Source organism: Polistes fuscatus, unplaced genomic scaffold (assembly GCF_010416935.1).
Source record: "Polistes fuscatus isolate 324 unplaced genomic scaffold, CU_Pfus_HIC Scaffold2, whole genome shotgun sequence".
NCBI lineage: Eukaryota > Metazoa > Arthropoda > Insecta > Hymenoptera > Vespidae > Polistes > Polistes fuscatus.
Window position 1 is genome coordinate 6,450,789 of NW_025113096.1, and position 26,415 is coordinate 6,477,203.

Consider the following 26,415-nt stretch of genomic DNA (forward strand, 5'->3'; position numbering starts at 1 on the left):
CCTTTTTCCCTCTCTCCCTCTCTTTAACTATGTTATTATTATTATTATTATTATTATTATTATTATTATTATTATAATTATTATAATTATTATTATTATTATTATTATTATTATTATTATTATTATTATTATTATTATATATCGATCGCAGTGCAAATTCATTTGGATAAATGTAGTTTTGAAAATAAACTATAAAAAACTATGATCAATGTGCTACCTTTTACATATTTTTGTTAATAAGACTCTTTTTCACACTCGTGAATCAATGGATTCAACAATGAGGCAAGGGATTACAATTCAGGGCACTTCTTCTCTGTATATTTTTCTCTCTCTCTCTATCTGCCTGTCTTTTTCTTTTTTTATATATAGGCGCTGGCCCATATTTTCTGTTTGCCATTTTAGAAACAGCTCTTAAAATTCAGCGTTTACATATTCAGATATTGTACTTCTATCTCTTTCTCTAACAAATATCTTATTGATCAGCAGCAGATAAGAGAGATCGATCAAATTTCGCTCACAGATCGTTCGCGCAAATTTGTTTGTTTGTTTATTTTTAATTTTTTTTTGTTTTCTTTTTACCCTATATATTTTGTTTGTTTGTTTTTGTTTTAACCATCATCATCTTTCTCACCTCTCTGTCTTAATAAATCTGTTTTACAGAATGCATACAAATCCCAGACATATATATTTGTACATAGCTACCATATCCAATGGAAAGTGTACAATAAAACTCAAATGAATCACGTATGGTTCAGTCACAACATCAAAAATAGACTATTGCAAGAGTGCTGCATTAGCATATGACACCCTGTAGATAGTTATTACTCAACCAAGGTACCATTTCCCCCCCCCCCCATACTATATCCGTGACTTTATTCTCTTCCCGAGGAGTCTGAGACGTAGACGATATGTACAAATTTAGCATGATATATATCACAATATCATTTTTCTCTCTTTCTCTTTTTCCCTCTCTCCCTCTTTCTCTACCATAAGTCTCGGAATTGTTGCTGTAGTTGTAGTTGTTGTTACATAGTTTTTGAAATGCGAGTTGCCGCATTGTAATATAAGTCATTGATCCCGTATCGTTAGACTATAATATAACGCAGCATTTGGTACATTCAAGAACCTTGAGATCATAATATATATCTATATATATTACATTGTAAATTGATTGCAATTGTTTACTTATTTTTTCGTTTATTCTTTCTTTTTTTTCTTTCTTTCTTTTTTTAAAGAGTGTACCACCACACGTACATATTGCCTACGATACAGACTCGGCTGTAAATATATTATGGCATAAGATAAACAATTGATTATGTCAATCTTACGCTCTACCACGTGGCTTTTTCCGTGGTACTGCTGCTGTTGCTGCTGTTTCTTCGTTTGACAGAATATTCGCCGAAGCAGCTACGCGTTTGGGACGTCTCGCAGTACTACTTCCTTGCTGCATGTTTTCAGCTGACCCTACAGATTTTATCATCATCCTTTTTTGAACATACCGAACATCCCTTAAACATCTTTTCACGAAATATAATGTATATGTATGTACAATGAGTCACAAGAGTATTTGCATCCTTTCCAACATTGTCAATTGTAAATAATTGATGTTGCTTGTTTGTACTTTGCGTAAGTTTGAACAATTCTTTTAAGCAAAAACATATTTTATGAATATTAATTATTTGAGTCCCAAGTAGCACAATCACGATCTTCAGATTTCATGTTGAAAAAATCTACTACATTTGATCATTATCGACAACTGACAGTACATTACAATTCTGTCGAAATCGACGCGTTTAACTTTATTGATATTTTCCAGTTGCATTTAATAAAAAAAGAATACGATAACGTTACTTAGATCTTCTCGATATAAATTTAAACAATTCTATCACGCTGGTTGACGTTTTTCGACATGAATTAAATAAACACGAATACTCCTGGGACTCACTGCATATGTGCGGAGTATCTTATTTAAAATAATACGATCAAATGTATCTCAGATCCTATTGATTATAAAGATATTTCATAGAAATCCCGTGTTTTTAAATTGAGGTACGTCGTAGGTGCTCGTTGAATTTTTTTTTATATTTTCTAAAACATTTGTTTAACTTAAAATATTGATTTCTATTTCAACAAAATGTTATGACTTCCTTGTATCTTTATATCTGGAAAACGAAGATTTATATGAAATAAAAAGCTCTATTAAATATTACGTTTTACTGTCAATATATAGCTACATTGAAATATTTATCTTGAAATTAATAGAATCGAAAATATTTGACTGTATCATTTAAAATGAAATATCCAGTATAAACACATACACATACACATATATGTATATATATACAAGATAGTTCACGTTATTGGAACTACTTCAATATTCCTAAAAATATTAATATTAACAAAAAAGTCTGAAACGTGTATTATATTATCCGAAGGATTATTTTGATATACATATAAAAAAGGAAAAATATACAAATATATTTTAAGCAGAAAACATTTTTTTTCTAACTAAAGATGTAAATAATATTTGTAAAAAGGAATCATATTTAATATTATAATTTTGAATTAATCTTTATTTTATAGAATATAAGTCAACCAGAAAACTTTTACTAAAAAAAAAGTAAAATAAGATTTAAAAAATATAGATATACGAGTATGTGACTTTGAAGTTACATGACGTCATAAAGGGTCAATAAATTTCAGTAATAAAATCAAAATAAATCTGATAAATATAGTTGAGTTTTTCTATAGTATTATTTACATCTTTTGTTTTATAAAAGAAAAAATGAAGTTGCATTTAAACCAACATTTTTTAATGGGAAAAAAATAACCATAATTAATGTATTTCACATTAATATTTAAAGAAATAATTAAAACATTACACTTAAAATAATGAAAAAAATAATTTCCATATAATTTTTTATTTATATTAAATTAAATTCTATTTACTGTAAAATATTTTATAAATAAATTTAATTCTTTATACCAGAAATCGGATGAAACCGAAATAATTAATAAATGTTCGTTGCAAGTAACTTTATTTTTTTATATATATATAAATTTCAAGTTAATCTATTCAACCATTTGGACGGTAAATCGGACACACGCAACATACATACATACGCACATATTCACACGCACACGCGTATAAGTTTAAATACGAAATGTAAAAATCCAGAAAAGTGTTTTTGGATATCACTAATAATTAAGGAAATAATTATTTAATACATATTTTCGCAGCGATTGTGCCTAAAATTGTAAAGGACACCTTTTAACTCTTTCCAAACTAAGAACAATAAAAATCTTGGAACAATACATTGTTTGGCCCCCTTCGTGGTAATATAACAAACGTTTCAAACTTTTCCATTAAAGTTAATATTAACAGAGATATCGAGAATGATTCCAGTAATACAGATTTATTCTGTATATGCGTATAATATATACATACACATACATAAATATACAGGGTGTCATGTAATTGGTAATACAAGCGAGGAAGGATTGATTCTATATGAAAAATTAAGTCGAAAATGAAGAATTTCACTTAATTCGGTTTCAGCTCGACAGACTTCATTATTTTACTTTCAAATATTTTCGAGAGCATTGTTAAGCTTCATAATATGCTTACAAACATTGTCGGTATGATGATATTTTGTATATCAGTTCTATTCTTATGCTTATCAAACAAGGCTTTTAGTTTCCAGGGTTGCAAATTCAGTCAAGTGCATGTGTATTCGACAAATTTCTAAATTTACTTTTCTCAAAAACAAAATTTTATATAAACAAATTTTATTCTAAGTCTTTCGACTTCATTTTTCACGTAGAATCACCCCTGCTCGCTTGTACCACCAATTAAAGGACATCCTGTATATATACATATATATATATATTTTTATTCGTGGCTACAGAAATATCAGAAACTTAACTAACGGATTTCAATGAACTCACTTACCACGAAGCTTCGTCCTTGGTACACCACTCGTATTGTTGTTGCTTTGTTGTTGTTGCTTTGTCAGTTTTTTAGCATCAATCTTTTTCGGATCCGCGCCATTATTTTTAGCTGAATCAACGGGAGTCGTTGGCGTAGCAGCGCTATTAACAGGTACAGCCGCTGCAGTAGCAGTTGCAGTTGCAGTTGCAGCAGCAGTACCACCGGTAGACTCGCTACCTGTACTGTTTCCAGATTTGGTGCTTCTGTTTAATGCCCTTTCCGCTCTGCTAGATCCTTTTGCTACCGATTTAGCAATCGCCAACACTTTGTTTACTGATCCCTTTTTAGAACGTCCCGTTTTAGGTGATTTCTTTTCATCCTTCGAATCATCCTCCGACGCTTCATCTTCGGATGAACTTGCCGAGCGTTTCATTTTTTTTCGTTGACTTTGTTTTTGCTTGTAGGGACCGTAGCCTCTTCTTCTTTTCAATTGTGATTCATCTTTGTAAAGAGACAAATCGACTGGAAATAATAATATATTTATTTAAAAAATTAAGAACATTTTTTTTGTGCGCCGAGGGTAAAGAAAAATTTAATTTTAATTTTGCATTAATACTTACGTCCATCAGGATGTTCTTCCGTCACTCTTGGCTTTTCAGAAACCCCAGATTCCACCTCGAGCGCTCTTTTTAATATATTCTCTGTACGTAATAACTCTATCTTTGTTAATTGAAATTTATTTTTATCAATTTTATTCAAATTTAAGTTTGTTAATATACAATCAAAATCTGAAAAAAAAAGGAATAACTTTCTTTCGTCGTCCATAATACTCTGGTGTTGCTACATTTAATTTTAATAGAATAATGGAAACGATCGAAATATCTAGATCGATATGTTTTTAATATAAGCTAATTAAAATATATTGAATTTATTAATCGAAATTACCTGTAACATCGTAAAAATCCGGAGAATAAATTTCACCGTTGTTCGAATCTTGCGATAACCAACGTATACGAACACGCCTGCTCGACTTATAGATATTATGCATCGCTTGACAAACGTAAAAACTTCCTTCTGCATTTCTCACAGCCAGAAATTCATTCCTGAAAGTAATATTTACAATATCGACACGTAAATAAAAATATTACATATATATTTAGTGCGTAGTTTGCATAATATTGATAACACTTTCGTATAAATTAATATTACTCACTTATAGAATACTATTAACTTGTCGTCTGCAGCTTTCGTCACAGGAGACTTGTTCAAACTTTTGACAAGCAACGCTATTTCTGGCGAAGGACTTTGATAAGGTTGTGTTTGGGTGCGATTTCTCTTAGGTTTACTTGCTCCGTCCGGAATCGAAGATATCCCTTTCAAATCCTTCAATTCTCTAGATTTTCGTTTATTAGCTTTCGGCAAAACCGTTACTTTTGTTTCGGCTTTAGTAGAATTATTTGACGATGGATTTACAGCTGGACTATCTCCGCTCGATTTTGCACTCTGATTCGTTGGTTTATTTTTTTGAACTTCCGTTTTAACTGGTGCTTCTTCGGTTTTATGCGTCAATAACTTTGTTTGTATAGAAGCATTAACTGGTACACCTTCAGCTTCTTTAGAGCCATTATTTACAGTAGTTTTCTTTTCTTCAACCTTGTTTTGTCCCTGGGGACACATTGCTAAAAAGGAAAAAGAAGAAAGAATAGTGTTAAGATTTCGTTAAAGATCAAAAATAAATAAAAGATATTAAGTATAATAATCAAAAAAACAAACAAATATAATATAATATTATAGTCAACCTGAACATTCTAAGGCATGAGAAATTGTTTCTGGTTCTGTCGGAGTTTCTCGTTGTTCATCTTCGGTCGAATTTTCAGGACTCATGTTGTTATTCCTGTTTGGTTCGCTGGGCTTAACAGAAGCAGGTACGCTTTGTTCGGTTTCCACTTTAATAGTTTCTATGCCGTTTGGTATAAGCTTATCCGATTCTGACTCCTTTTCAGAATTGTTACTTATGTAAGGTGGTGTTTGATAAACTGATGGTCTGTGATCTTGTACCAAACTGAGAGGCTGACTGGGTGGTTGCAATGTAACATAGCTTAATCCTGTTCCGGTTAAAGGTTTCATAGATCCTGATTCCACACCAGGAACTACTTTTTGAGCCATAGCATTCATTGGAAGCATGGAATGAGTAGTCGAAGTCGGGGATGTCCCTACTCCAGGTATCGATGATTTAACAGCTGATGCACTCATTCTCCGCTTCTTGAATCTTCTACTAAAGCTTTGGAAAAGGAAATCGCAAAATATCTTTCGTTACATTACAACAATAGAGATATACTTCGTAATAAACATCTAAAAAACTAAGAAGAAAAAAAATACTCATTAATTCTATAAATATCAATCAAAACTATTAATAAAATTAGGAATCATTTTTAAAACATCCAACAAAGTCATATAGCAATATTCAATTATGATGACTTATCATAACACTTATAATTGCACATAATAATTACTCTCAATCTAAAAAAGACACAGATTGATTTTTACACGAACCAATTAAATACATGTTTTTAATCATTCAACATGTTTTACCGTAAAATAAAACAATATACTCTGGTAATAATATCAAAAAAATAATAATCAGAAAAAAAATAAAAAGAAAATAATCAGAAAAAGATCATAACAATAATAATAATAATAAAAAGAAGAATAATTTTCGAACGAAGATAGAGAAGAAAAAAAAATATGCAAAGAATAAAAAATAAGATAGAGTGAAAAAGAAAGATTGATAGAGAGAAAGAGAAAGGAGAAAGAGAAAGAGGAAGAGAAAGAGAGAAAGAGAGAAAGAGAGAGAAAGAGAAAAGGCAAGAATTGCAGGGTGGCGGGCGGAATATGGTAAAGGAGTAGGAGGGGGGTAATTAGAGGGGTAAACATAAACACGAAGGTAGTTTCCAAGTTGAAAATAATTCTTTAGAAAGTCCATTAACTTTACGTAGTTGTTATTGTTTTTCACTTAAAAGCGTATTTACCTCGGTGCAATCAAGTCCTGAATATGGATAGATTCCCGTACTAAACTTGTCGGAAGGTTGACCGCTGCACGCTTTAACACACGGTTAACTCATCTTCCCACACATTTCTGTAGCGCGTTCACGCTCTCTTGCGTATATCATCTTATTCACCATAAACACGGCATCGCAATGATCACAAGTAAATGCACTTAAAACACTGGATGTTGCAAACAAAATTGTGGAAAGGGGTTCCGCGCTCCAGAAAGCCGTGGTTTTACCCGCACGTAAAAAACAGGAATGCCAGTCGTTAGATGGCGTCGGTTTTTTGACGCCATATATAATGCGACGTTCGCATCATACGTGCACCCTCATTGGTCAATTTAGGAATGTTATTGAAAATGAATTTGGATTTTCATTTTTTCAAATTGATCATTTTTTATTACGGACAGATTAAAATTGGTAAGAATGATAATTTTTTCAAGAAATAAGTTGTTTTTATTATTTTAGTAGAATTATTTTATTTGAGGTTATAAAAAATAAAAATTCATAACTTATATTATGTTTTCATAATAGATTAATTGTTAAAATGCTTAGTGATGTGCGAAGGAATAATTAATAAATGTTATTAAAAAAAGAAATTCTATTTGTAACTTGACTCGTAATCGAATTAAAGACGCTCGTTGATTGGGTGATCTTAAAAAGTGTGGTCACATAAGTATTTGCTCGTAATGCTCGTTTCAATAATCGATTTGAATCGATTACGATCGACTTTATTAGACTTTTTAATATAGTGTATTGCATTATATTAAATGATGTACGAAAATATTACATATATTTTTATTAAAATCTACAGTTTTTAATTACTTTACACGTAAAAAGTAAACGATTGATAACTTTAATAATAATAAAATTTTCATAATTGACATTGAATCTTGAATCAGAATTTGAAGGCATTAATTTGATTACATTGCTTACAAAATAAAATCAAAGTGAAATAAATTAAATATTTTAACGATTTTGTCATAATTTCGAAAACAAAACAAATCTCTAAAAGGTAAATATCTATTTACTGATAACAATAATAATAATAATAATAATAATAGTAATAATAAGACTACAGACTACACATATTGTCTGAAAATTCTTTACTCCATTGGAATAAGCTGAATTGCTTCTCCAATGGTCCAAGAAAATCAACTAAAGCTATGACTTTGTAGGAAATAATAATAATAATATTAGCAAACTATAATCTTTTTAAATAACTGCTAATATTAAAATCGTTTAAACTAGGTTATGTTTGCGTCAAGGATATAGAATCTTAAAACATTGCGGTAATATTTCTATTTTGAAATAGTACAGTTTTATATAAACAGATATACCTGAAGATAGAAACATTTGTAAGTAGAAGTTTATTTGAAAACATTTTTCTTGTCTCTTCTATAACATATATATATTTATTTTTTAAACAAATAAGATAACATGTTAAATATAATAAATAACTAAAAATGGGTATTAACAGGGAACAACGTTAACTAAGCAGAATGAATATTCCACCAATTCAACAGCAAGGAACAATGGCTGTTAATCAGTTGTCACAGCCAGTAAATCCTCAAATGCCTCAAAATCAACAACAAGCACAACAAGCTCAACAACAGCAAGCACAGCAACAGCAGCAGCAGCAACAGCAACAAGCACAGGAAAAATTGGATAATATTTCCAAAGTGAAATCTTTGGTCGGACCGTTGAGAGAATCTTTGGCAGTAGGAATTAAGACGGCAGCTCAAACCTTACATCAAAACAGTTTGGTAGACATTGGATCTTTGAAGGGAATCGATCAACTGGATCATAGATTCAATAAAAATATGGAGGAATTTTATTCTATATGCGACCAAATGGAATTACATTTAAAAACGTCTATTGAGTGTTTGTCGCAAAATTCAAGTTCAATTAGATATCTACCGATGACTGTTTTGCCAACTCGCACTGACACAGTCAGTGCTCAAGAAGGACCAGCTTTGACGTATCCTCAATTTTTAATGACTGTACGTGCCCAAGTGGGCTATGCCAAAGAGGTGCATGATACTTTGGTTTCTGCGGCACGTACAATTGCACCAGGAGAATGAACTCTTGATACCTATGAAGGATTTATTTGTAATACATTTTGTCATTGAATTCCTAAGAAAATGTTATTAAGAATACTAACAGTATCAATATAAGTTATTATGTACATTTTTTTTATATATAGTTTTAGTAAAATAGAAAATAAGTTATAATAAGTGAAAAAATTTGATTATTTTGTGACGTCTAAAATGCGTTAACACGAAATATCGATGATTAAGAAAATATATGTATGTACATACTCGTACATAAATAAAAAGAAATGTAATTATATCCTCCATAGATTACTTGGAAGATGTATTTTATGAGAGGTAAAACAGGATTAGAATATGACATGTAAAGAAAAGTACATTTTTGTTTCTCATAAAAAATTGATTTAAAAATATTATTGAAATACGTATGATAATAGATACATGTTAATGAAAGACGATTGTAAATAATATCATTGAATAATAATACATAGTATTAAAAGGGATTTTGTATTAACAGTAAATTTCTTTATTAACAGTATATTTTAGATGTTCTTTCTTTTCTATTGAAAATAATCGCAAAAGATTAAAACGAATCCGATATCGGGTATCACCTAAATAAAAACGTTAAAGAATCTGATTAAGAAGATGATTTGATAAATAAAATAAAAATCCTATATATACAGTACTTTAATAAAAGAAAAAGGCTAAGTAAATTCTGTAAAGAAATTCTTAATAGCGTTGAAATCGGTCGAAGGTAAAACATAATAAGAAAATCGATCGGAAGAGGACATAGAGGATCGACAGTAGAGAAAAGAACCGTTCTTAAAAGAGGAACTGTTATCCGTCGCTCGTGGTATCAATCGTAGCTAGCATGTATTCAAAGAGCATAAGAGAGTGAGAGAGAGAGAGGAGGGAGGGCAGGAAAGGCGTGCAGGAAGCGCTACTGTCAGTTGGATTGGTGTTTTGCCGCGACGCGCCGTGCAATCATTCGAAAAGGAAGGACCACCTCTGTTCACCATATTTGGCAAACTTGCCCTAATATGGTAACGTCTACTTCTAAATATGGCAGCCGGGGACGCCCTCTCGGCGGTCCGTGTAACGCTCCGCGGCTTGGAATTGAAATGAAATATCTTAATAAATAGAGATCGAATCTGGGAAAAGAGAATGGATAAAGATAGAAGGGGTTGAAATAGATTTTTAGAAAGGGTAAATATGTAAGGTCCTTGATGGGAAGGATCGAATTTCGAAAGGGTGGACTAGTTTTTAACAGCGCAGGCTTGCTGTGGTGGGGGTAGATGGCGCGCACGGGTACGCGAAGGCAGCGCTTCGAGCACGTAGGTCAAGTTACGATAGGACCGCGCGCACACAGTTCGCGGGGAGCGCTCGTGTAGTGCGCGTTGTTGTCCCGTGTTCCTCTAGATGATCGATCACGTGGGAAGCAGAGCGGCGGTTGGTTTACGTGAATTGGTGGCGGCGATCGAGCTCGATCGAGGGCTGCTAGTAGATAATAATAAATGTGTGGGGCTCCGTGATGGACAACCCTAGCGGCGGAAGGGACGGTCGTTACGCGAATCTCAGCTACGGCATGGGGATGATCGGTAGCGACGGTGCCACGGAAATGTACGGGCGAGCGTCTACCTCCCAACTCGGTGCTGCTGCTGTTGCCGCCGCCGCCGCTGCTGCTGCTGCTTCTCAGTTGGGCCAACGTGGTGGCGCCACCATGATGCCCGGGGGCGGCCCGACGCCCGGCGTCCCCTCGGTCCAGAGCAGAGGCATCAAGAGGACCACGTCCGATGTTTGCTACACCGACGACACTAACGCCAGGCAACAGGCACTTTCCCAACAGCAGCAGCAACAACAACAACAACAGCAGCAGCAGCAGCAGCAGCAACAACAGGGTATGACAATGTCTGATTGTGTTGCCGATAATCTCGACGAGTCATTCACGAATCTTGGACAACCGAAAAAATCACCACCCTCTAATGGAAAAAAGACGAAAGGAAGAGTTAAGATTAAAATGGAGTACATCGATAACAAGCTTAGGAGGTATACCACGTTTTCCAAGAGGAAGACCGGTATCATGAAGAAGGTTAGTCTAACCCATCTCATACTACTTTTATATCTCTTTCTCACTCTCCTCCTCATATTCCATTCACTTTTCTCCTTGTATTTTCGTTTCGTCATAAGTTAAAAACCCCAGGCGCTTTCATAAAATGACGCGTGTGCAAAAGACGCGTGCGCCTAAAAAAAAAGTACTAATCCACAATTTTTCACATTTCCATTTGTAGTTTCAAAGACAAAAATTCTTCCACACATATCTCCTTTCCTCGTTAAGCTTTGAGTTTATTTTTATCTGCCTCCATTTCTCTCGTCAAGCCCCCATCAAGTTTGAGCTCGCTCGCGTTCAGTTTGTATAAAACCTGTCGTGATGTCGATTCGAATGATACGGCAAAGTGATTAAAAACAAATACATATGTTGCTTCGGCACGCTTTGTTTGGTTGATCAAGTTACACACGGCGAGTAAGTTCTAAAAATGTTTAAAGCCGCGCGCGGCGCATAGAAATAGCTTTCGCGCGGATTCATTTGAATTACGCAGGAGCGCTGAATTCACGCGCGCTTTTTGAACCATCAAATTCGGTCAAGTCGAACGTCTGTAATTGAGTTAATTACGTCAATTAATCGACAAATCATTTTATTTCCTGGGAAAGTAATCAAGAAATTCGATAAATCCAAATTCCTACAATGTCAGAAGTGGATTTTGAATCTTTTGCGATTAAATATTCGAATGATTTTTCGAGAATCCGTCATTGAGTATAATTAAGTTATTTATAGTACAACTATGTTAGTTTTATTGAAATCAAAATGAATAGTTCATTCTTTGTAAGAGATTTAATTGTTTAGGACAGTTGCAACTTAAAATAATAATTTCATTAGTCGCATTGTAATTGAAGTAAAAATAATTCAGACAATTTATCATAATTATTTAGCTTTTTGAACTCGATTTGTTTTAGGATTTTTGGGAGTCTGTTTGTATTTTATTTTTAAAGGAAATTGTGGTTTGATTGTACAAATAAAATTAATGGTTTCTATTTTATTCATATCGTATAATTTTACGAAACAAAGTTTGCTAATAAATCAAAATAATTGACTGATAAATATTCTAAAATAATAAATTGTTATTGTCACTTCAGATGTAATGCACGAGTTCAAAGTGTTAATGAAATTCCTTTTTTCTTAGTATCGATATTGAAATATCTTTTTTTAGATTCTATTTCCTTCTTTTAATGACAGATAAAATCTTAAATATTAAAAAAAAATGAATTAGCACACACACACAATTAATAATTTGGAAAAAGAAATATTTTTTTACTTAGTTTCAAGAACGTTTCGATAGAGACTAAACCTGAGCCAAACAATTGCAAATCCTTTTCTGATTAATCGATCTTATACTCGTATCAACAATGATGCAAACATTATACCAACTGTAAGATCGTAATAAATCACGTATTAAATGGACGTTTCTTCTTTACATTTGTTTTACATATTTTATAATGCGTGGATTAGATATTCAAGTTGTCTACATACTCTTCCTTAGTTTCCATTCTATACGATTAAGTAACCAGTTTAATGATAAATACGTAAGTTCAAAGAGGGAGTTGATTCGTCATCGGTATTTCTTCTCCATTCATTTTGAATTACATTGAACGAGCACGATATTTATAATCATCTTTCAATCAAACTTGATCCTCGTTTAAACAATATTTCATTTCTTTTGTTTTAACCTTTCTTTTTAATTCTAAATCTGACTTTTTAAATTCAACTGTTACTTCAACTATTAGGTCGTTCGGAAAATAGTTTCTTATTTTTCAATGGAAAATAATTCAATTTCTTAGTTATTTTTTACGTTTTTATTTGACAATTAGCATCCCCCAATACCTTTATTTTGCTTCCATCCTTTTCAATTGAACGACCTAAACGTAGCATATCTCTGAAATCAAAATTACTATAACAAAATTTCGAAAAACATTTTTTAACTCTGGCATTCATTGAACATATCCTTTGTGTAAATGGCACGAAGTTTTTTCTCCCTTGCACTATATTATTACATTTACGGTAATAAAAAAAAAATCTGACGAAAATCTTCACTTGGATTTTCTATTTTTGATACAATGGCAAAAAATTATCTGCATGACAGATCGAAACGCAAGAATATTCTAAATGACATCCGAGATATCTGTTGATAGAATGTAAAATGATTTTGAAGTTTAGAGTAAGGTTAGGTATCGATAAACGTTGTTAATTAAATCTCTATAAAAAAAATAAAATTAATTTCCAATCAACCTATTATTTTGAATTACAAATAACGAGTATTACAATTGTAGTTGTTGTTCTAATCCTTCGATCGAACCTAATTCTTATCTAACAGTAAGCAATAATTTTGTTTCTTTTGTTTCAATTTAAATTTCAATTATATTTTATCTTTTACTTTTATCTTATATGTGGATATAAATATAAAATTATAGATAAATATATACACTCGATTCTTTTATAACAGAGTATTGTGAAAACAGTTTTCATATAGCACAAATCTTATTACCTTAATTTGTATTATTTATAAATTTCTTCGCATAACACGAATTCAATAATATATGAAAAAATTCACCTTTTTATAGTAGAATTGAATGAATAATTATTTGATAAACAAGTTATTCTTGAATTACTATTGATTCTTGTTTATAGAATCATGTAAATTATGAATAATATCTGCACAAAATTCTTTTAATTCATGCACAACACTATGTTGCAATCTACAAATAAAATAACAGGAAGTTTACTTTGAATTGATAATTAAACGATAGCAGTCATATTTATCTGGATTAACGGATATGCATGAACACGAAGCAAAATTTTGAACAAACGATAACTTGGTTGATTATTGGATCGATTTCTACCGGAAGGATCGATCGATCGATTAATCAAGATCGTATTTTTTTTATCAATTCTATGGAAATACGCGAGCGATGTAAGTAAATAGCTCGCCTAAGCGCGATTAAGGCTACGGTCTCGGTTTATTTATACTCGCTTTCCTTCACTTTCGTAGCTTACCGGCGTAACTGTCGGAGTAGAAACGTAGTATAATAATAGCAACGCATCCTAATATCTCCTAAAATACATGTAGTCATCTCAAAAGTCATCCAAAGTCTAACGGCTTCGTATATACGATCAAAGGCCATCCTGTATCAACTATTTTTTCCTTTTTTTTTCCTTTTTTTTTTACCACTTACATTAACGCGGATTTCTCTTTCTTTTGTCTTTTTGTTCTTTTCATCGTACCATTACGTGTGATTAATAACGACTAGGTTTTGAGTTAAAAAGTCTATCTATTTTTCTTATTCACCTACCTATACGTATAATCTTTGAACGACCATTCGATTTTGGCTTAGTTTGTATATTAGATTGTATAGCGCATCGATGACTTGTCGCAATGTAATTTGCATTCCTTTTCGATTTCATTCATTCTCCTTTATTTATTTGCTTAGTAGTATAGTTAAACCAAAATACGAGTTCATTACACACAAACATTAAAAATAATTTTTACACTTTTTAAATTCGTAACAAATTATCACAATTATTCTTTATGTAAATTAATTTAAATGCAATCTTGAATAAAATATTCCATTTTTTATCAGTATTAAATATACAGAAAAATATTCTAAATTTTGTAATCATTATTCTTAAATATTGACTCGTTCGAACGATTGTAGGTATAGTTTTGGTGAAAGAAAGAGTTGCGCGCGGTACTTCGAAGTTTCCGTGTAACCGATAGTCACGTGACCGGGCGGGTAACAGCTGCGTACAGGAGTACGCGTATTTATATTCTCCTCTCGCGATCGTTATCTCTTTATAATGCGCGTAAAGGGTAGGACGGGTATATTCGGTATATATCTGCGGACAAAATCTAATTAGAAAGTCTAACGAGCAGAGAAAGAAGGAACATGCATGCATGCACGCACGCACTTAATAAATAAGGTTTTCATCAACGCATCGTTTAAAGTAATAATGAAGGTTAATTGCCCAAGTTAATCCGGCAATCTCTAGTTAAAGGTTCTATCGCGATTTTGATAAGGATAATTTTTAATGATTTTTTTGGAGGAATATTAAAAACAAAGAAACATGTTATAAGTAAGTATTCGAGTGTGATCTTTCAAATGGAAGCTTCGCAAAGGGAATGAAAATATTAATGTAAAAAGATAGATATGGATAGGTGAGATCTTTTTGTTTGTGCATTCGCAGGCGTACGAGTTGTCAACGTTGACCGGGACGCAAGTGATGCTGTTGGTAGCTAGCGAGACCGGACACGTGTACACGTTCGCGACGCGCAAACTGCAACCAATGATAACCAGCGAGGCGGGGAAAGCGTTGATCCAAACGTGTCTGAACAGTCCAGACCCACCGCCTTCTGGTTCCTCCGGTGACCAGCGGATGTCGGCGACTGGGTTTGAGGAGACCGAGTTGACCTACAACATCGGAGACGAGGAGCAGAAAGTAAGGCAACTGGTCTATGGCTCGCCTCACGGTGGTTCCCTACACGGTGGTTATCCTGGAGCGGGCGGCGGACCGACCGGTGGTCATCCGGGTCCGCCGCCACCGCCACCACCGCCGGCTTCGCAGCACGCGCCGCCCTCGCACGCGCAGCACGCTCATCTGATCGCGCATGCGCATGCGGCATCGCCGAGCTCGCACCTCGTACCCTGTTCCAGTCCTGGACCGATGCTCGCCGGTGGACCATATCAACAATCCTGTCCCTCGCCCCTACCACCTCATCACGCAGCATACCATCCTCATATGTCTCATTCGCATCCTCAACGGTAGTACCACCTAAACTCCCCTATCCTATCCCATCCTCATTCCCATCCCCATCCCCATCTCCATCCCCATCCCCATCCTCATCCCCATCCCCATCCCCATCCCCATCCTCATCCTCATCCTCATCCCCATCCACATCCCCATCCACATCCTCATCCTCATTCTCATCCTCATCCTCATACCCACACTCATTCTTATCCCCATCGTCATTCTTCCTATTTACCACCCTTCCCATCACCCTTCCTCGATCCCGAGTCCTCTTCTTCCAACGCCTCCTCTCCTCATCCTCACCACCCTGATCTTACTTTCTACTTCCCTGATTACTTTTGACACCACTAAGCATTTTTCTCTTGTGCTACTCTAAATCCGATCGGAAAAAATACAAACAAACGTACATATTATCCGTTCGATTCCGTCCAAGATAGATAAATAGAGCTTTTATATGTCGATATACGGCTCGCGGACGTTTTCCTTTATCATTTACCGCCCCCTATTATTTTGTTGTTCGATTTTATCACATTGCAACATGCGGTTTTACGTATCACGCAGAATGATTTATTATTTATTCTCGATGCTTGGACTGCCGAAGATAATTTTTGATTTTTTCTTAGACCGTTTAAAATTTGTCCTTTCGACAGTCGCCTATCAAATGACAAATTGCTTCAAAAACGATTCGCAAATGTTATTAAATCAATAGTGAAACTGTTAGGACAACTTTTAACGGTTTTGTACTATTTATCCGCGATCCGAATAAGACGACGCGTCCTCAACCTCGGAAGAGGCTGAAGAGGAGCGTAAGAATGCCAACGGGGCTCCTTTTTCTGCGCACAAATCTAGTCCAGCCGACGCGTATTACGGAAGCAGGAGCGTTATGTTATTGCTGAAGAGAGGTGCATAGTCGTCATTCGCAAGTAACACTCGGATAACTGGTAAAAAGGAAAGATTGATTCAGTCTAATGGCTAAACTATCACGACATCGATCGTCCGTCGATTGCTGTTTTCAATCAATGAGAAACATCGAGTTTTCAAAGAGGAAAAGCGATATTTTTCTTCACACGTTTCGTACTTATTTTTTTTATCACTTTCGAGTTAACGCGGAAAGAAAAAATATGAAATAAGAACGGAATGTCGAATATTTTATAAAAAATAATATTGAATAATAATCGAATTCTGTTTCTCAATTAGGTCCTTACATACGTCTAGCAGCGTCAAAAATGCGCTAAAAGAAAATAATTTTTTAGTAGGGATAACAATAGAAATTAATAAAAATAAATAGTGCACATTGTTTATTGGTATTTAAACTTTATACAAAATTTTATTTTACTTTATTTTTACGAAAATTACTATAAAAAAATCATGTGATCCACGACACTAAGAAAAAAAAGTTGCTCCCCGGTCTGTATGATATCTCCTGTAAATTTTGATCGATCTTTAAAAAAATTCTTGTATAATAAAGTTATAGTTATAGTTGTCGAGCCGGAATTTTGAATTTCGGAAAATTTAGCAATTTATGGCAATTAAAAAAAAAGTATACGTTTTACGTCATAAATTTTACATTTTAATTATTTTCATAAAATTTTTAAATCAAAGTATCCAAAATCTGGCACAACTATAGAGAAAACGATTTTGAATATTTAAAAAAAAATCACATTAAAAAATATTAAAAACTGTATGAGTAATCATGTCGACCATGGTGGAAAAAGTAGTTTCGAGAAAAACGCGTGTAAAGTTTTAACTGTTTCTAACAAAAGACAGCTATCTGCGCGCACTAATATAAACTCTTGTCGGGCAGTCACATTTTCTACCATAACTTTGGATCTATGGGGAATTTTTGCAATTGACTTTCACAGAAATAAACCTAAAGCTATAGAAAACACAATCTGTTAAAAAAAAAACTCGAATTTTGGAAAATTCTGGACGTATGTAAGGCCTTAAATTACTTAAATAAACTTTTGCACGTCATTGCATAGATTATAGAGACGTGTTAGAACTATAACACTTAATTATTAATTATTTACATATACATTATGTAAAATCTTCAAAAATATTTCCTCCCCGTTTGTAATCACACTATATCTCTTCGAAGACGATCAAGCATCAATCTTAACAAACAATTTTTTTGTCTAATTATTTAAAAAATATGTTATATATTCTGAACAATCTTACATTTACGATATTCTTTCAATATGTTGTATTGTTAAAAATTAAGAAAAGAAGTTAAATAGTGGAACAAAAATACTGAATAAAGTTCTTACAAACGTATGTGTACTATATAACTTTATTTCAAAATTACATCCACATTTGTGTTCGAATAATCCTCGACAGTTAATCTTCATAAAAAGTACTCCGAATGATCACCTTAGGTTTGCATCCACAAAAAATATCTCTAAGACACAGAGCACTGTTTAGAAATCCAAACCGAGGATGATCATTTTGAACACTTTTTATGAAGATTAGTTATCGTGAATTATTGCAACGCAAAAGTGATTGTAATTTTGAAATAAGATCGAATAGGGCACATGTTTTTATGAACTTTTTTCATTGTTTTAAGTGTTCACTGCTGAAGTGGGTCACATATATTACGAAACATCTTTTATATAAAATTTGTATAAAGTGTGAGTATACAGCGTGGGAAGAATTTCTGTAACGGTACTCTTTTTTATTAGATCGTTAATGCTTCGTCGATCGAAGTTTAAAGAATTCGCGAACGACGAAAGAAATGCTAATTAGCAGCCATCGTTAATCGTAGCCTTGTTCATTCTCGTAAATAAGAAGAATGCGGTCGATGTGATTCTCGCGTTACGGGTGCATTTATTATTATTTTTTTTTAATACAAACATGCACACCCAGGAAAAAAAGAAATAAAAACTAGCGTCCAAAAGTGGGCATCCGATCAATCGACGATCGACTCGATGAAAACTATAGCCATTATCATATTTATAAGACAAACTTTCGTGTCTTCGAGAGAGACGTTTTCAACCCGCGAGTCTCAAATGGGACGCGATTTTATTTTCTCTTTTTGATTTTTAATCAGCAGGAATGATGCGCGCGATTAAAATGAAAAGTAAAAGATAAAAATAATACAAATCCAGATAAAAGAATAGAAAACATGACACGAGGGAAACAAAAAAAAAGGAAAGAAACAAAAAAGAAGATACAAATCAACGTGTATAAATTATTGTAAATCGTAGATTTATTAGATTACTACAATATTATAATTAACTTTTCTCATTGTGATGAACTATCCTGTTGGAACTATTCTAACAGGATATCTTCGTGGCAAAAGAATCTTCTGCTATTTTTATTTCTCTCTCTCTCTCTTCTTTTTCTATTTCTCTCTCTTTTACTCTCTTTCTCTCTATTATTTCTTTTTTTTCTTTTTTTTTCTTTTTTTACCATTAATAAATTTAAAAGAATAGAAAAAAAAGAAAATAATTGTGTGGTGTGTGTGCACACTATGAAAGTCACCTCTGGCATAACAAATCGTAATAGGTATCGTCGTTCGTTTAAGTGTCGCGACGAAAAATATGAATCGCCAATTTTGAGGAGGAAAACGAGAATTAATCGAAGAAAAAAAAATCGTACTGGTCATATGGTGGTCTTCGCGCGTGTTACTCGACAGGATATGATACGTTATCGTTAAAAATTCTTTTTTATTTCTCTCCCTTCCTTTTTTCTCTACGTGAATTACTCTTACAAAAAAAAATTAAAAAAATATATTTTTCCTATCAATTCTTTCCTCTCCTCCTTTCTAAAAGCGAGCAAGCCTTTTATATTTCTTTTTTTTATTTCATTTTTTTTTTATATTTTGATATTTTATTTAATTTCTTCTTTCTGTAAAAGCTTTGGCTTTCTCCGCCGACGTGAAATAAAGGGGGAAGGTAGAAACACCTTATATGTGTAAGCGCGAGTTCCGTGCAAAAAGGAAGAGGAGAAATTTTATCTCTTCTTTTTTTCTCCTCTCTTTCTCTTTTTTTCTCTCTCTCTCTCTCTCTTTCTCTTTTTCTTTCTTTTATCCTCTCTCTCTGAACTCTTTTATTATTTTTTATTTTTATATTATCTCTTTCTCTCTTCCTCCCCCGGCAGTGCACGCTTGGCATTGCTGTGCATTTCGAATAATCGTACATTGTTGTTCTTGTTATTGTGCATCGTACGTTGTTGTGTAAAGTGTTGCGTACCGAAATGGCATGTCCAGTAGATAGTATTTGTTTCTTTTATTATTATTATTTGTATTATTATTATTATTATTATTATTATTTATTATTATTATTAATATATTATTATTAATATATTATTATATTATTATTATTATTATTATTATTATTTTATTATTATTATTATTATTATTATTATATTATTATTATTATTTTTATTTTTATTACATTTCTTCCTTTATTTCTCACATTTTACTAGATTTTAAGTAGTAGATACTTTACTTTTAACGATCTTCGTTTCTTCCGTCCAATGTTCGCACACTTCCACCCCTCACATTGGTGCTTTTCGCCACTTTTCCTTTAAAAATCAAACTTTTTATATCTTGTATTAATTTTATTTAATATTTTTGTTTTGGAATCGCTCGGGGGTAGTAAAGTCAATTAAATTAAAAATCTTATAATTAGTCGTTGAAATTGTGCATGCGTATATAAAGATATGTGTGTGCGTCCGTGTTGTATGCGTTGTTTTTTTGTTGATATCTGTGTCTATCGTTTTATTTGTTTATTTTACTATTTTCTTTTTTTTAAATTATTCGTGGATCTTTCGAATTTTTGTTTGTTTGAATTTTTTGTTTTGCTATCCGTTTAGAATTTTTCAAGGAACGATCGAAAGGTACTATTTTAATAAACAATTGTAGACAATTTGTATTGCATGGCAAGGAAAGATCCACGTATAGTAATTTTAAGGAAAACGATAAAGGAGATATAATACTAACGTAATATTTGATTACGTAGTATTAGTACGAAATAAAATGCGTAGATTTGAGAAAAAGTGCAAAGAAAAGGACGCGCAGAGTACAAAACGAGATGACGTTTAATAATTATATATATATATATATATATATATATATATATAGATTAATTAATTAATTATATTAAATTAAATTAAATTAACGGTAAACGTCCAGCTGAAATGCCTTATATTAAGCAAGAAAACATGAAGGTAAAATAAGAACAAAAAAATGATATATGTCTATGACGTTGTGTAAATAGTATATTGCTGTAAAATACTGTGATAATATTTATATTACATTTATATATATACATATACATACATATACATCTATATATATGTATAGATATAGATATATCGTACATACACACACATATATATACATATGTTACATATAAACATATTATTTCTTTAAAAATAGCACTACCAGCTTATCCAATACTCTCATCCTTTCTTTCTCTTTTTATTATACGCCAGTAATTATGATGGTGGATTAATTAAAAAAAAATAGAGAAAAGAAAATTATGATTTGTTTTATATTACAATTATTTATGTTTTAAAATAAATCATAAAATAAATTTTTTTTATTTTGTTATTCAATCCATTGTCATAATTACCGAATACACACATATACACATTTATCTTTTTCACTCTTTTTTCGACATATTTTCGTATAGAATATTCTTTTTGCTGATTCGATTTGGTGGACAGAAAGGTGGGAAACTACCTGCCGTTAGGAATCGATAATGGATCGATTCGCGTCCTTGCAAACTAATTCGATCTTATCAATTATGATGATCTGTAACAGTTTTTTGGGCGTAAACGAAATGAAACGAGTACTACAATAATTTTGCAGAACTTTATACAATGACACAACTCGGATCGATTTTTTAACACATTTGTGTGTTTTTTATTTTATTTTGTTTCATATTGAGCGTAAATAACACTGCGATCATCTGTTGTACAAAAATTTATGTAATCATTTTGAACTCCGAGAGATATACGTACTTACTTACTTATTTACTTACTTATTTACTTACTTACTTATTTACTTACTTAATTAAGTAATTACATGCTTGCTTACACGCATGTATACATGTGTATATATGTATGTGTGCGTATTAGTCCTTCGTTCATCTCCATATAAAAAACTATGGATGACACTAATTCGATAATCGTCAAGATTTAATTTTATTGTAGTTATATACCTTGAACAAGATCTTTGCCCGAAGACACATCGATTCAATCGTCTTACCAATTTTCAAACTGATTCGGGGTATTTGAGATTAATTATATTGATATTTAACGAAGACTCATCATTTACTCTTACATTTTATTTTTATTTTTATTTTTATTTTTATTGGAATAAATCGTGTAACGGGATCGATCAAAAATTATTTTCAATCACTTGCATATTTTTTTTGTATTATTAAACAAAAAAAAAATGCAAAAGATGATTGGGATGCCATTTTTGTTCATAACTTTAGAAATTAGTTTGATATGAGAGAAATAATGGATAAACTTGGATAAAAATAACTGTTAAAGTGGAACTGAAAATTGTTCCAATTATACAGCTTATTCTATGCAAGGTTATTTTGACGTTTGAAAAAGAATGAGATAGTAAGATAGACAGAGAGAGAGAGAGAGAGAAAAAAAAGTTTGAAATGGTTAGAAAAATACTTACGAATGCTGGGGATCGATTCGTCGTACCACTTATTGTCTCTCTGGAATATAACGCGACCTTAACGAGGCGACTATCGAGAATCATGGAACTATTCTGCACGTTCTTTTAAACTTTCTTAAAAGGACATAATGGTAGTGTTTCTCTCTCTCTCTCTCTCTCTCTCTCTTTCCCGTACTTAATTCTTTTTTTTGTTCGTTTTATCGTCGATCGTAAGCTAGATTTGCCCACCTGCCCCGTCGGTGACGAACGACGGCTGATGACGGATCGAGTCAAGGTGCAAACTGGTTCAGTGTTCACGCTTTACTATCACGAGTTAGAGAGAGAGAGAGAGAGAGAGAAAGTGTGTTTGTAAGAGAAAAAGAGAGAGAGAGAGAAAGATCAGTGAACGCTTTTCGTGCCATTAGTTTTATCCTTCCATGGTCTAACGACGCGTCTTTTTAATTAAAGCTTTTGCGAAATACCGGCAAATTCTTTCTTCAAAAAATTACCCATTTTTCCTCTCTCTCTCTCTCTCTCTCTCTCTCCCTCTCCTCATCTTACTAAACCTCTCATTGTCAGATAGAACTCATTGCAAGAATAAATTTAAAGAGAAAGAGAATGGCCGATGATAATTGTTTCTTCAGGGCCGAAATTTTTATTTTTATTTCATCAACAACTAGACAAATTTATATTTATCTATTTTATTTATGATTAATTTAAGAAAATAAAAAAATATTTATCCTAGTAAAATTGAAATTTGTTTCTTTTTTCTGATTTTAAAAAGTTGTTTCGCGATTAATAAATCTGAACTCATATATTAGATATTTAAAAGTTTTTTGATGCTCTCCAGTAATTTCATGTGGACGATATTGTTTATTTTTTTATTTTATTGAGTTATAGATGCAATATAGAGAAAAATAGAAGCAAAATATTAGGTGTACAAATAAGTTTCCGCCGTTTTTTTATTAAAAATTAAGTATTTATTCTAGAAGAATGGTAATTTTAAGGTTATTTAAAATACTGTCCATCACTTGCAATGACTTTTTCCCATCTCTCAGGCAACATTCGGATCCCACGTCGGAAGAACTCCTTGTCTTTTGAGGCTATCCACGAATCAACCCAATTTTTGGTATCTTCATATGATTTGAACCGCTGCTCCGACAGAGCATGTGCCATGGACCGAAATAGGTGATAATCGGACGGTGCAATGTCTGGTGAATACGGCGGGTGGGGTAACACTTCCCAATCAAGTGTTTCCAAATACTTTTTCACGGGAGCCGCTACATGTGGACGAGCATTGTCATGCAGGAGAATAATTTTTTCGTGTCTAGAATAGTATTGAGGGCGTTTTTCCTTCAGAGCTCGGCTCAATCGCATTAATTGTGTTCGATAGAGGGCTCCGGTGATTGTTTCGCTCGGATTAAGCAACTCATAATACACTACACCCAGCTGATCCCACCAAATACACAGCATGAGTTTTTTTCCGTGAATATTCGGTTTTGCTGTTGATGTTGACGCTTGGCTTGGTAATCCCCATGATTTTCTTCTTTTTGGATTATCATAATGTATCCATTTCTCGTCACCAGTGATGATACGATGTGAAAAACCCTTTTTTTATGTCTAGCAAGCAGTATTTCACTTAAGCATAATCGGCGTTCAATATCTCTCGGCTTTAATTCGTACGGAACCCAATTTCCTTGTTTATTAATCATTCCTAATGATTTTAAACGATGTGAGACTGCTTGCTGAGTGACTTCTAATGTTACAGCAAGTTCTTTTTGTGTTTGAGATGAATCTTCCTCCAATATTTCCTCCAATTCTGCATCCTCGTAAATTTTTGGCCTTCCACTGCGATCTTTGTCTTCTACGTCGAAATCACCGTTTTGAAACTTTTGAAACCACTCACGACACGTTCTCTCACTCAAAGCAGTCTCACCATATGCTTCTACGAGCAATCGATGCGCCTCAGCAGCAGATTTCTTTATATTAAAGAAGTAAACTAATATTTCCCGCAAATGACGCTTATTTGGCTCAAATTTGGACATTTTCAACTAAAAAAAATTATATTTTACCAATATGAAATCAATAATATTAATAGGTTATGTTGTTCTTAAACGTCCAAACTAATTTTTAAGCAGGATATCATCTGCGAAATTTAACGGAAACTCCGCGCCGCGCTATCTACATTAAAACGGCGGAAACTTATTTGTACACCTAATAGTTCGCATATAACAAGGGAAGAGTTAAATTAACAGACAAAATTTGTTTTAAAATTATACAATTACATAGTCGTAGAGGTCCATCATCACCATACACTGTACAAGCAATAAGACCCAATACCGTATCAAAGAAAATGATGAGAGAAGTATCACATACATTCTTACATGCCAGTTCATCTCAAATGATAAAATAAATTGTTTACACTTTAATTCAAGAAAAAGAAGTTATAAAGAAAATATAAGGATTGAAAAGTGGATCGAAAAGTTTGGAGCCTTATTCGAGAAGGGCTGAAATGTCTTGAGCTTAACACATGAAGGTAAGTTAAAAAGTTTTAAGCTTTATGGTTTTTTCTACCCTACATTAGGCTCAAAACTTTTTAATCCATCGTAATTTATTAGACTCAGAACTTTTCAGTCCACCTATATATATTTTTTGTATAATTTCTTTTTTCTTTTAAACTGTAAAAGAATAACTTTTTCATTTAACATGAAACGAACTGATATATAAAAATGCACGTGAAACTCCTCCCTTCGTTTTCTTGGAAATGACGGAATATTGAATCTTACTGCTTGCACAATGTATGGTCCTGATAAATACCTACAAATGTGTATAATTTAAAAAAAATCGGTGTCCTGTCAACTTGGTTCTCCCTTTGTCAGTAAAATAAAAATAAAATAAAATATTGTACGTATATAAAATTTGTTAAGTAAAATTAGGAAACATTTAGGATAACCTAATCTGTATAATAATTAGACAAATTAATATTTATCAATTTTATTTATGATTAATAAATAAAATAAACAAAATAATTTATCTTATAATAATGAAGAATATTTTTCCTGATTAAAAGATTTTGCGAGTAAAGAACTTAATCCTAAATATTCACATAAGTGTCAAAGGCCCTGAAGATCAAATTTTACTACTGCATTATTTTATTTACGATCGGAGGAATTGGACGAGAATAAGAAGCTCGTACGAGACAAACGCCATTAGTTTTAAACGAAGTTGTGAAGAGAGTGGAGAAAAGGGAATGAGGAGGAGGTAGACGTCGTCGTCTACCTCTTGTCTTACCCCGAAGTAGACACCTTGACATAGCAAAGTGGCATTGTCGGCGGTACGATCGTTCCTGTTACCATATCTCGACCACCCTCGTTTGCTTACAACCGAGGTCGTCAGACTTGTTCTTTTTCTCTCATTTGATTTCTCGTTCTCATTCTTTTTCCTTTCTCTTTCTCTCTGTATACTACAAAAGAGGAGAAAAAAATCAAAAGAAAATCGTCAGGCGGATGGTGCATAAGGTAGGTGTAATCGTTTCTCTGTGGTCCAAACAAATCTTAATCATGCATGACTGTAATACAGTCATCTTGAATTATTTTCTATGATCGCGAACAGAGAAAAGCGATATAAGAAAATGTTAAACCATCGTTTAATGCTGAAGAGTCAATTATTATTACGAAAAATTGAATAATTCGATCATTTTCAAAATGGCAAATTTTGTAATAATTTTAGGTACAATTGTAGAAGAAATTGTTATTCTGATCATCTTAAAAATAGCGTATTTTAGTCATATCATGTACAACTTTAAAAAAAGGTAACCGAGTTAACAAAGATAATCCGATTATCTTAAAAAAGGCAAATTTAAATAATTAATATTTGTAATTTTAGTAAATAAAGAACCATAAATTCGT

General features: G+C 32.6%; 3 protein-coding genes across 5 annotated transcripts in view; 2 read left to right on the forward strand and 1 right to left on the reverse strand.

Moving 5' to 3' along the window:
* Positions 1-227: 227 nt before the first annotated feature.
* On the reverse strand, positions 228-7,245 carry LOC122516809. Of its 2 annotated transcripts, none has more exons than XM_043634960.1 (7): positions 6,961-7,245; positions 5,731-6,212; positions 5,145-5,610; positions 4,877-5,034; positions 4,552-4,719; positions 4,177-4,453; positions 228-1,359 (listed from the first exon to the last, which is right to left on the reverse strand). In XM_043634960.1, the coding sequence occupies exons 2-7, from the start codon at positions 6,182-6,184 to the stop codon at positions 1,332-1,334; spliced, it is 1,551 nt and encodes a 516-aa protein (XP_043490895.1). In that variant the 5' UTR covers positions 6,185-6,212; positions 6,961-7,245; the 3' UTR covers positions 228-1,331. The 2 variants fall into 2 exon arrangements, with proteins under 2 accessions (XP_043490895.1, XP_043490894.1); XM_043634959.1 differs by having other exon boundaries at positions 228-1,464; positions 3,953-4,453.
* A 467-nt stretch (positions 7,246-7,712) lies between these two features.
* Positions 7,713-9,567, forward strand: LOC122516855 (mediator of RNA polymerase II transcription subunit 29). 2 transcript variants are annotated; one of them, XM_043635051.1, is made up of 3 exons: positions 7,764-7,993; positions 8,230-8,336; positions 8,459-9,567. In XM_043635051.1, exon 3 carries the CDS (start codon positions 8,481-8,483, stop codon positions 9,060-9,062), a length of 582 nt encoding a protein of 193 aa, XP_043490986.1. In that variant the 5' UTR covers positions 7,764-7,993; positions 8,230-8,336; positions 8,459-8,480; the 3' UTR covers positions 9,063-9,567. The 2 variants fall into 2 exon arrangements, with proteins under 2 accessions (XP_043490987.1, XP_043490986.1); XM_043635052.1 differs by lacking the exon at positions 8,230-8,336 and having other exon boundaries at positions 7,713-7,993.
* Positions 9,568-9,913: 346 nt separating this feature from the next.
* LOC122516830 (serum response factor homolog) overlaps positions 9,914-26,415 on the forward strand; it is a 34,209-nt gene continuing 17,707 nt past the window's right edge. The window contains exons 1-2 of the mRNA XM_043635007.1: positions 9,914-11,118; positions 15,325-15,576. Of these exons, the coding sequence (XP_043490942.1) occupies positions 10,561-11,118; positions 15,325-15,576 (810 nt within the window). The 5' untranslated portion in view covers positions 9,914-10,560. The remainder of the gene's footprint in view (positions 11,119-15,324; positions 15,577-26,415) is intronic.